The following is a 12,380-nucleotide window of genomic DNA, read 5'->3' as shown; positions in this document are numbered from 1 at the left end:
GTTTAACTGTAATTAACATTAATTTTGAACTTTTTTGGGAATTGGACATTATAAGTAGCATTGAAAAATTTCCACTCAAAAAAAAATTTCAAACCCAGATTTTCTTGATATGCAAAAACAAAAAAAAAAGCGTAAACGGTTTTAATGCAACTTTTTTCGCTTTTATTAAAATTTTTCATATTAAAAAATGTAATTACCATTTGATGTAACTGATTTTTTAATCGATTTTGCATTTGATAGGTAGGTTGACGCGTTGCAGTGTGTTTTTGACATTTTCTAGCTCTTAAAGAAAGGGGTAATAAAAATCAATTTATGCTTTGAAATTTAAAACATGAAATTTGGTATCTCAACAATTTGTTTTCATGGCATCAATGTGTGGAATTTTGTAACTATAAAAATGTAAAATTTGCTATTTTTTTGCATTTTGGACACAACAAGACGATAGAATTTTGTGTTTCTTTAATATATTTAAGCAATGCCTATACAAAAGAATATCATATTTCTTAATTCAATGAACATATGAATTCATGGATCTTCTCAACAACAAAATCTTTGAAAATTGGTGCTCAACGAATATTGGTGAAACCCTGCTTGTGTCTAGCTGTTTGTCCCGCCCTGCACGTTTTTTTTTGGACCGCGCCAATACATTAAAATAACATTTACATTTGGTAATTTTATCTCAGGACAAAGACATTGGAAATGTAAATATTGTATAATATAGTATTACTCATCAAATATTATAGTTTGAACAAAATGTCCATTGTAGTACAGGTAACCTATGACATACACTGTTTACAAATTTTGTATACTCTTCAAACAAAAAATACAAGACTCCAATAACCTTTTCAGTTTTGTGTGTTTTTAATACACAAAAATATTTTCCTATATAATCACTAATTGTATATGGGATTGGAAAAATACCTGGATGGTAGATTTCCCCTAAACTTTGCATGTACACTGAACTTAATGTAAGTTATATATGGTATAAAAATGAGGAGTTTCGCTATTGTAGTTTTCATACAGTAAAACTATAGTCAGCCCCCTTAATTTCATTTACATCAACTGCAGTATTAACAGTTTGTGGGGGTCTGTTTAAAAAAATCTTACTCGTAATATTTTGTTAATATATCACCCACTTTTCACAATCAAAAAAAAACGTATCATTGTAAATGTAAATCTTTCATTAAAAGTAAGCATTTCAAGTAAAATGTTCATTCCTTGTAATTTTGTTTGGTTTAGTATATATTAAGACAAACTAAAGCACTAGACAGCTGTGCATGTAATGTATTCCTTAAAATGCATACAAACAATTCCAAAACATGGTGTTTAATAAACATGTATATGAATCACAATTATAATATATGTGAATAAATGCTTAAGTTCATTTATTATTTTTACACACAATAAGTTGTAAAGTTTTGTCATCAACATTTCACAATCATGGTACACAAATGTCTGTAAAAATATTGTAAAATGTTCATTCCTTGTGTATCCATTTTGAATATGAAGGTTTAATGATCATATGTTAACTGCATAGCAAAATTTGAAACAATATCATGATATATTATATTGAATATGCTTACAATGAAATTAAATTTTGTTTCTTTTAAATGCAATTAATTATTAAAATATAATGAAATCACTGATACAAAAATTTTAGTTAAAGTTGTGGAGGTGCAATTAATTAACAAAATATAACAAATCACTGATACTTAATATAAGATAAATAAAGTACAGGTACATGTAACATTAACATATTCAATAAAAAATTATATTTACAATAAATATCATATTAATTATTAAATATGTAATTTAACCACTCAGTATTTACAATATGATACATTATACAATACAAAAGAAAGAATGATACATTTGAATTATGATATTGTCTTAATTTGTATTAAAAATTAACATGATTGAGATTCCTCCAATTAAAATAAAAATTTCCTGATTTCATGTATATGCAAGCAATAAACAAATGCACTTTTATAACAAACTAAACATAAAAATAAAACTTAATAAAAAGCACTAAAACTTTATCACTGAAATCATAAAAAAAGTACGAGGCCCAAATATCTGAATATGAAAGATACATTATTTTCCATAAACATTAAATAATTCCAAAACTGGGTTACAAATTAAAGATCTTCAAATAATATGTTTTGTGTATTGTGGAAAAAAATCAAACATAGACATATAAACTAAGTTTTTGTGTTGGTAAAAGTTTGTTTATGTCACTGAAGTAAAAGATTAAAAATATGTTATATCATTACATATACTTTTTGAAATAAATAAATAAAATTCTTGATTTTAATAAAAAATAGAACTGGAGTTAATAAACTAATGAACAGCTCAAGCTCGTAGAGAAAGAATAAGATTATAATTATTTTTAAACATTCTGTAAATTCTTTGCCTGTCTGACAAAATTTATAATTTTTTGTATATGCACATGTATTTATGCATGCTTTTTATTAAAAATAAAATGCAAGCAATTTATTTCATGTAAAATAAATAAAAGTAAAAATACAGGTAAAAATATATTTTAAGAGAATTAAAAAATGAAAATTCCCCAGCATTCAGCATTAACATCACAGACACGTTATAAACTAGTTTCCTATCAGCCTTCCTCCACTTCATACTGATCTAAAAACTCAAACTCCTCAGCAATGTCAAGGTCACTTCCTTCTGATGACCGTTGGTGTGACAATGAACTCTGAACCTGAGCCTCTTTCCCATCAGTTTGATCTTCAGTGTTGCTATTAGGGACTGTACCTACTGCCCTTTGAGTAAGGTTTGTGATGCCTGATAATGCATTTCCCATCACAGAAGACACAATTTGATTGGCTGTTTCCCGAATTCCTGTTGAAGAATCGACCATTGACAAGTCTCGTAAATCTGGGAATTTCATTCCTCTACCGAGTCGTGATTCCTCTAGTTCATCATCTGTAGAATCACCGAAATGAGAGGAGACAAATTTTATCTCCCCCTTTGTCTCTTGGGGCAAGGAAGGCTCAGGTACTTCTTCATCAGTGAAGTGGTCTTCTAGCGAGGGCATCTGACCCAAGCCTCGGGCAAACTCTGCCTCTATGTCAGAGGTTTCCGCTGTAGAAAACAAAAAGATGAAATTACAGTACAATTTTCTAAACCTTGAATGTTGTGAATTCTGACATGATGATAGTGACATCTTGTCTATTTGGAAAGTTTTAGCCCCTTTCCAGTTTTTAAAAACATTTACTAAAGCTCCGTAAAGCTTTTGATCTATATTCAATATCACTGATGCAGTAAAACTTGGTAATAACAAAGTCAATGCCATTGGGACATTTTAAAGTTCTTCGCTATATCTGTAATTTGTTATATCCATATAAGAAATTCATTAAATTTGTTTAACTGGGGAACCAAGATAAATTCGCTATATCCGTGAATTTGCAATATTCATGTTCGTACTAAACGAGTTTTGCTGTATCGATTTTTTTTTTCTCAAATATATCAAGTTTAAATAAATTTCAGAATTCCTTACACAAATCTTCGTGCTCATCATTGAGATTGACCGAGGGTTCCTTGGACATCCTGGGGGTGGGGATATCGGGTGTACTCATACCCTCATCCTCCGAGTCTGTGATCGCTCGAGCCAGTGCGGCCGTGACCTTTGGGTCTCGCGTTGGCATGAGATCCTCTGATTCACTATCTGAATCACGAGTCGTCGTACCAATGCTGCCAAAGTTTGCTGTTTTCCGAGCCTCTTGGTCTGAAATATACGGTTATCAAAGGGAAAGAAATCAATAAATGCAAATTCATGATACGCTACAAATATAATGCATAAAATAACTTCATAATATATATTTTGAAACTATGGGGAATAAAATCACTGTGCTGCACATAAGCAGGAATTTATTGAATGAAATATGGAGATAATGAGCAGTGATCAAGCTGAAAGGTCCATTGAAGCAACACAAATTTGAAACAGAGCAAACATTGACCCCTAAAAACATATGAGGTGGGCTCAGGTGTCATGGAGGAGTAAACATCCCCTGTACAGCAGTCACACCAGACAAGTTCTCATTGTCATGATTGGCCAAACAAAATCTGTTGACAGTTCAGTTTGTAAATAGTGGTCTAACAATTAGTGTGAAACAAGTAAGCCAGCATTCCACATAATAATTTTATTGTATTAAAGTGTTAATAACTGAAAAGTTTTCTGTATAATGTAACATACAGGATGTAACCTAAGTACATCACCACAGCATATCATGTTTAGTACATAAAAATTAGCAGCAAAAATGAGATGAAATCAGTTTATAGTCAAAGTATATTGAAATAGTGAGAATAGAATGGCTTACGACGCCAGATCCAGGGCCTGATTTTCAAACTGTAATCCAACCGCATCAACAGAGGCTCCAAGGCAATGTAGATCTTCTGAAACAAGTTGTTGTACAGCACGCAGGGCCACAACATCAGTGACATCACTGAAAAAGAGGTCAAAGGTTAATACTGAAACAAAACAGAGGTCAAAGGTCAATACTGAAGCAAGTTCCCTAGGACACAGAGCCACAACATAAGTGACATAGAACAAAGGTCATAATAACATGGGGACACTACCACTTGGAGGTGGAAAGCTGCAAATTTATAATACAGGTCTATGCAGAGCATAAGGCCATTGAGCAGTGAGGGATCTTTATCTTGCCAACATCTAATGTGACATGGAACATTGCTTAATACGGTCTCACCCGAAGCACCAAAATTCATATGTGAAAATAAAGGAGATGGGTGAACATGATGAGCGATAAGCCCATAGCACAACAAACATGAAGGTGAACAATTAAATCTCAATTATATCAAAATTTTCCTAAATATTTTTTCTAACATTAAAGTATACTTTATGACAAATCTCTACAACATGCAAAAATCTCATGAAGATTAAGTTATTTGCCTATGAAATATTATATACACATGAAGGAGGGCAAAACAAGTCATATTTTTCGATAGAAGTGGGTCTTCACTCCATTTTTTTTTAAGTTAATCCTCAAAGTCTGCATACAAATTTACATATCTTGGTTTCCAAAATTATGGAGCAAAGACCCACTATACCTTAAAAATATAATTTTATGACATAACTTTCGTATCTTTTACGGAAATACTTCAAGTCCACTTAGTCAATGGTCATATCACAAACATGATTTAAATGCCATTCTTCATCAGGACTTGTGTAGCGTAGTGGTTAGCGTGCTAGTCTCAATTAGAAAATGCAACTCAGGATTTTTATTGCTTGGGTTCGAACCCCATGGATACACCATTACCTGATGAGTTATGTATATAGACCTGATACATACCTATTATATATGTTAGAGTCAGACCAGAAATCAGTCGCCCAAATGCAGCAAACAGAAGCAAGAACGAGCAGTTCAGACACGTAAACTGAAAATACAAATTAAATACTGATGAAAATTGTTTTATAATACTTGGTTATTTAGAAAATTCTAAATAAACATCCAGGAGAAAATAGCTTTTAATTCAGAGGGCTGTTCTTAATATTAAAGCAACACATGTCCAACATACTTACACTATAAACCAGATTAATTTAACACTTTTTATCCCTCCATATTATAAAACTCTTGACTTCTAATTTAATTACAGATTTGCCTGTTAGTAAGATCATAATGTCTCATGACAGAGTAGTTGAAAACTGCTTTTCTCCTGAATAAATTTTAATTTAAAATAGAAATGAAATGCATATTCAAAGCATAAGGCTTGGCTATGTATTAAAGTTTCTCTAATAATTAATTGAGAAAAAGAGTGCAACGGTAACCATTTCAGAGCCAATAACTTATTTATTTTTGACATCCCCATCCCAAATATTCCTTTTACTAAGCTACCAGTACCTAACATATTGCAATCACATGACTGTACAAACCAAGAAATGGTGATCTTTCCTAAATGCGAGCCAGCAGCTGAAGTTGTTTGACATGAAAATCCACAGGTGGGCCAGGTGTTGGCAGATCTCGGGCACGCTCAACAGTCGGACATGTACAGGGGTCCAGCTACAAACAATTATACACCAACGTCAATTGTGATAATCGTAGATCAACATTACCATCGTAAAAGATACAGCAGAGCATAACACAAGCTGCCCAAGGTTACTACTGTGTAATGTACGTACCTGTCGGGATCTTCTGGTATAGCAGGTGGAACTAAAAGAGAAACAGAGATCAATTTTTGGCATTAAAATTTTGAGATGCTTGCCATCCAGACTAAGATTCACTAATTTATGAGTCGTTTTCATGTTCAAAATTGATGCACCAACACAAATTTTAATCTACTTTTGAAAACCCTAGTTTCTCTTTTTTTTTACGGATTTAATTACCTCTGATCTCAGGCCATATCCATTTTCTCCAAGTGTAAACGAAAAACATGATGGCAGCTATAGAACTAACACAGAAATAAAACTGACAGCCATTGACAGCAATAAACCTGAAAAGAAGATGGATAAATTTAAACATTTATTTCTTAAATCTGAGAAATTAAAAAGAAAATAATAAATTTTTGAATCTGAAGGAGAGGCCCATTGGCCACAACATTCACTGGAGTCATCTTGACCTTGCTGTTTCTTTAAAATATATTCTATAAAAACATTTTCCCCTTTTATTCCAATGAAAATTCTGACTTTTTATTGTAGCCAGCCCCTGGGGGTCATGATCAGATCAAAGCTGAAAATACCTTCCTAAGAATGCTTCCATAAAAAAAGATTTTTATTTTGGTCACCAATTTTTAATTATTATTATTATCAATTATTAAGATGCTGTGGCTCTTCATCTGAAAGAGCTTGAAGAATCCCACATGTAGATGACATTTTAGCCAATAGCAAGGATGTGTTGTGACAAGTTTGCTTGAAATTGTACAATTAATAATGGTTCTTAGGAAAAGGTTAACAATATGTTAAAAGTTAACAGTTGGAGTGAAAGACAATAGACATATACATGATTGTATGATAATTTAATGTGATGAATTTGTAGTTAAAAATATAAATGTTTTAATTTCCATTATTGTAACATTACTATAATTTAAGACACTCATCTCACTGTTTCACAATAAAAAGACTGCATGTGGTTTATTTAACATGAAATGATATCGTTATCTATCTTTCTCATTATTATTATTTTATACTTCTAAAACAATCAGGAACTTGTAACATGTGTAAAGAAAGGAAATTCTGGTTTTGGTAGGTAATCAGAAGAATGCACATGAATCATGCTACTGATGCAATATTTTGTAAATAATTTTAACACATGACACAACACAGCACATTTTTCATCACTTTGCCTGCCCATACTTCCATGTTTATGCCCTGTGACATAATGTTTATCATAATATATATACACATACATACACGGTCATTCTAAAAATAGAACTTTGTTGTGTAAACATAGAGGATTCAACCTCATAATCTGATAAACATATGCAATGTGATACATACATAATAAATACAAATCTTAACAAATTAACATTTACAAAGACTTTCAAGTATAATTGAACTCTCGTTTACAAATAATTTGAGCAAATCATTTAATGAGCAAATAAAATCTTTTCCATCTTTTTTTAACACAGCCACTGGAATGCTTCACTCTGACTATGTCAGTGTGAAGTTGCTCTGATTAATGTATTTAAATACGAAGAACCAAGAGGTTAAGATAAAACTTACCAAAAGATTCCATGAACCATCAGAAACATCACTGCACTTTTACTTGGTTTCTCCCAAACTAATAACGACTGAATCTTCATAATCAAAGGTTCTATCGGACTCAGTAGCTCCCGAAACATCTCCTCTGTTTGTCGGGAGAAGCTGTCTGTGTAATATTCTGTCATGTCTCTTGACATCTTGACGAAATGTGAAAAATCGCTGAAACTAAAAATGACAACAGAAAAGTACTTGGATGTCCTACATTTCCAGTCGATGTTTATGTTGTGACGTCACGACGAATGGAACCTGTATAAATTGCATCGTATGAAATTACAGCTCATTTATTTGCATGTCAAATGTCAAAAATATATGCTTAAACATATGTTTGTGGAATTGGAAGTCTAGAATTGAGAAAATACAAATGTTTACCTTTATTTACTTTCATAGGAAGTACGAAATCCTAACTAACTGTTAAAGTAATTTGGAAAGCAGATTTATCTCCGGATTTTTTTTATAGGGGCGTGAAATGGGGCATTTGTTCTTTTTTTTTTCCCTTTCTCATATTGTTGTATTATTATTTCTTTTTAAGCAAAAAATATCTTGTTGTGAAAAAAAATAATGTGCCGACACTGTCTTCTTTTTAGTTACAATGGTCTCTCTACAGATAATTCACAGAGGTATGTACAATGTAGAAAGGGGGGGGGGATCGAAAACTAAAATTTTTAGTTTTTTTTAACATATATATACTGTAGACTACATTTTTTTGTGGGGGGGGTTTGAACAAAAATATACATTATTTCCTCTATGACCTCCATTAATTTTATGCTACTGTATATACCTCAGACCATTCTCTGACTATCATCACAATATATTTTTTTAAGATCTCTGAACAGACAGCTAGACTAACAGACATGCAGACAACCATACCGAAACTAATGGCCTCTTTCCTTCGAAAGAAATAAAATCTATTTTTAAAAAAAGAAATATTAAAACTCTACCCTTAGACCAATGCACCAGACTGCAAACCTGTCTTTTCATTTTTCCTTTTTTTTCAGTTTTTACTTAAATGCACACAAATTGATACATAAACTGTAAGCTACTGAAGACTTCAACCATTTCTTATAAGGTATCTTAAAATACAAGTAGACACTAAACACGATTCAAACTATATCAAAACAGAAATGTCACATTTGTTTTATCAAATTCAATTATCTTCAATTGCGAATTAGGTTATATTTGTTGGTGGGTTTTTTTTTCTTTTTTCAGATAACCTTTACATTCCCTTGATCAACGAGGCCCATGGCCCACAGTGCTCGCCTGAATCATTTGTATGTTTTAGTTTTATTCAGTATAAAACCACAGGTATACTTGTGACCCCTCCCCCTTCAAGGATATTCAACCCCTTTTCACAAATTATGTTTGTTTTTTCTTATTATCATGTGTATCATAGGAAAAAAAATCAGAAAACCCCAAAAATAACCATTCCACATAAAAAATACTCCTAAACGTATAAAATGTAAAATCTATTATATATAAAGCTTCCCCGTAAGTTTAACTTTTTTACCAATTGCAATGGATCTTTAGAAAAGATTTTTAAAGATTTTCCTGTAAATTTCCATGTAAAACTTTGATCCTTGTGATCTGAAAATTTTGAATCTACACTACCCTAATCCCACCAATGGGTCATTATTTGAACAATTTAGAAGCCACACTGCCTCAGAAAGATTCCATGTAAGTTTCAGGTTTTCTGGCCCAATGGTTCTTGAGAAGGAGATTTTCTAATAACTACATCCTCTTTTTAGCCTTTTCTTGATAATTTCCCGTCTCTTGGAAAGGGAAGTGACCCTTTGTTTTAACAATTTAGAATCCCCTTTACCCTGAAAGATTCATTGTAGCAAATTTGGTTAAATTTTTTTCCTGTGGTTCTTTAGAAGTTGAAAATGCGAGAAGTTTACAGACAGACGGACGGATGAACAGCTATAGACAGAAAAACGGACAGATGCCGAACAACGGGCGATCAGAAATTAAAGAGCTCAATTGGGTTTTCAGCTCAAGTGATCAGGTTAAAACTTCTTTTGTATTCCATTATGTTCTTGTAGATGTAATTTTGTACCTAAGATCGCACCTGAAAAGTCACGACATATTGATAATGGGAAGTACATGTATGACGTTCGTAACCTTCTGCCTCTATCAATCCTGAAGATAAGAACACGAAAATCAATTCTGGTCTCTTACGCAATCCAGCAGGACTGCAATTTTGGAGCAAAATTTTTCAAAAAAAGAAGTTTGCAATTTTTATAAAAGCTTAAACATGAATACACCAAACTAGCGGAGTTGCTGTTTTTTATTTTCCCTGATTTTACCTAGCTAACGTACAGATAAAACTGTTGGTTTTTTTTTGTTTTGTTTTGTTTTGGTTTTGTTTTTGTTTTTTTTTTTGTGGGGGGGGGGGGGGGGGTTGTGACTGGTGGTCATATCCAAAACTTTTTGAAAAGAAGAGCCCTGTATGGTCCGTGTAACACTTAACAATTCAAATTTCTAAAACGATTTAGAGATTTAGAATGTTAATATATTAGTTCAAATATCTAACTTTCAAAAACTCAAACTGATTAGGTATATTGAAATTTAATATTTTATTTCAAAAATCTAAAATGTCAAATTTCCAAACAGGTTTAACATTTTGAGTTTTTAGATTTTTTGTACCTTAAATATTTAAAAATCAAATTTTCAAAAACAAATTTTGTATTTTAAACTTTTGAGTTTTTTATGTACCGTTTGTTTAGAAAGTTTACGCTTAACAATCTAAAATTCTTTAACATTTTCGTCTTTTGATTATTTAAAATTTATTTCAAACTTCCAACTTTCAAACGCTTTAGATTTTTAGAAATTTGAATTTTGATTAAAAAACTCAACTTTTAAATAAACAAAACACGTTTGTACATTTGAGTTTTTAGAAGTTTACTTCAAATATCCAAAATATCAAATTCCATAACTGGTTTAAATTTTGGATATTTAAAGTAAAATTCTAAAAACTCAAAGTGTTAAGTTATTAGAAATTGGAACATTTGAATCAAAATTCCAAATTTATAAAAATTTAAAACGTTTCAAAGTTGGATTTTAGAAGTTTGAAACTAATTTCAAATAACCAAAGGACAAAAAATATTACCGAACTTTAGATTGTTATGTGTAAACTTTCTGAACAAACGGTATATAGACTAAAAACTCAAAAGTTTAAATTCCAAAAACCGTTTTCGGAAGTTTGAATTTTGAACATTTAAAGTAAAAATCTAAAATATTAAAATTCTAAAACCCGTTTGGAAATTTGAACATTTAGATTTTTAAAGTAAAATGTTACATTTCAATATAACAAACCATTTTGAGTTTTTGAAAGTTAATGTATTAACATTCTAAAACTCTAAATCGTTTTAGAAATTTGAATTGTTAAGTGTTACACGGACCCTGTATAGAAAAAAAAAACTTTGTAAATTGTATTAAATACAAATTGAGCATAATTATGTTTATTTTAATGTTCTAAATAAAAGTTTATGGCTTCAGACATGTATTTCATATTTTAGGAGTCACAGTCTAGTTTGTTGGGTATGCCAAGACATCAATGATAGTTGGAAACGTGGGATAATTAATTTTTGCAAACTGGCCAAATGTAATCAAAACCATCACTACACTAATTGTTATCTGTGCTGGCATACATGATATCTCCCATTCATTTTTTGAAAATAGAGAGAAAAAATAATTGACTTTAAGTCATTTTGAAGAATGAAATACTGAGTATGGCGATAAGGAACAACAATGTAGCCCAAAGTCAGTTGTAACAATACAAAACAGGAGCAGAGCAAACACAGACCTCTAAAACATCAGAGGTGGGATCAGGAGGAGGAGTAAACACCCCTTATCCACTGTTATAAGTGCGACCTGCTCCTTCTCATGATTGGGAAAAAAGAAAAAATCTACATCTGTAAATAATTTAACGAGAAAATAATGGCTTAACAATAAATATATGAAAAACGTCACTCAGCATTCGTTAATGATGTATTGTATTTGCTGACAAAGTCATTAATTGTTTCGACTATAAAACTTAATTTTACCAAAATCAACAATATAAAAACTTACGATTTTTCAACTTTATACACAACCATTCCCTACGATAAATTCAAGCCCGGCTTTCTGAGATCATTGACAGCTGCTATTTCAATAAAAAATGGAACTCGCAAATTTACTTACCTTGTCATTGTACACACTGATACTCTGAAGTTAATATTGAAAAGATGCTGCAGTCTCTGATTGACAATATCTATGTGGATTTTGGAGACCAGGTCTTCCAACAATCTACTAGAATTCTCATGGGTACTTAACAACAAAGCTTTATGATAAACGTGATGAATTTAATTTTTCAATCGCCAGCTTCCCTTACCTATGCACCAATATACCTTTGTCACCTGAATACGGAGCTTATATCTCTCAGTTGATTCGATACGCAAGAGCATGGTCTACGTATAAACAATGTCTAAAACGAGGTAAGTTACTGACGAACAAGTTGATGAAAGTGTTAGGCCATTATTGACACTCTGAGTTGTCCACAGATATTTTCCGTTATTTCCCGATCATGACAAGGAACACAAGCGGGTGTGACCGGTCGGAAGGGGATATACACTCCTCCTTGGCACCCGATCCCATCTCTGATGATTTGGAG

The 12,380-nt window shown here is 31.7% G+C and overlaps 1 protein-coding gene across 1 annotated transcript; it reads right to left on the bottom strand.

Moving 5' to 3' along the window:
* Positions 1-2,518: 2,518 nt before the first annotated feature.
* LOC134239258 (reticulophagy regulator 3-like) lies at positions 2,519-7,995 on the bottom strand. The gene is made up of 8 exons (XM_062721425.1): positions 7,694-7,995; positions 6,359-6,465; positions 6,155-6,185; positions 5,909-6,035; positions 5,328-5,412; positions 4,338-4,463; positions 3,518-3,745; positions 2,519-3,102 (listed from the first exon to the last, which is right to left on the bottom strand). Exons 1-8 carry the CDS (start codon positions 7,867-7,869, stop codon positions 2,618-2,620), a joined length of 1,365 nt encoding a protein of 454 aa, XP_062577409.1. The 5' UTR covers positions 7,870-7,995; the 3' UTR covers positions 2,519-2,617.
* Positions 7,996-12,380: the final 4,385 nt, after the last annotated feature.

This window comes from Saccostrea cucullata, unplaced genomic scaffold, assembly GCF_032062105.1.
Source record: "Saccostrea cucullata isolate Sc308-1 unplaced genomic scaffold, CSIRO_AGI_Scuc_v1 ctg317, whole genome shotgun sequence".
In the NCBI taxonomy this organism is placed as follows: domain Eukaryota; kingdom Metazoa; phylum Mollusca; class Bivalvia; order Ostreida; family Ostreidae; genus Saccostrea; species Saccostrea cuccullata.
Note: the sequence above shows the minus strand (reverse complement) of the source record. Positions and strands in the feature narration are given on the sequence as shown.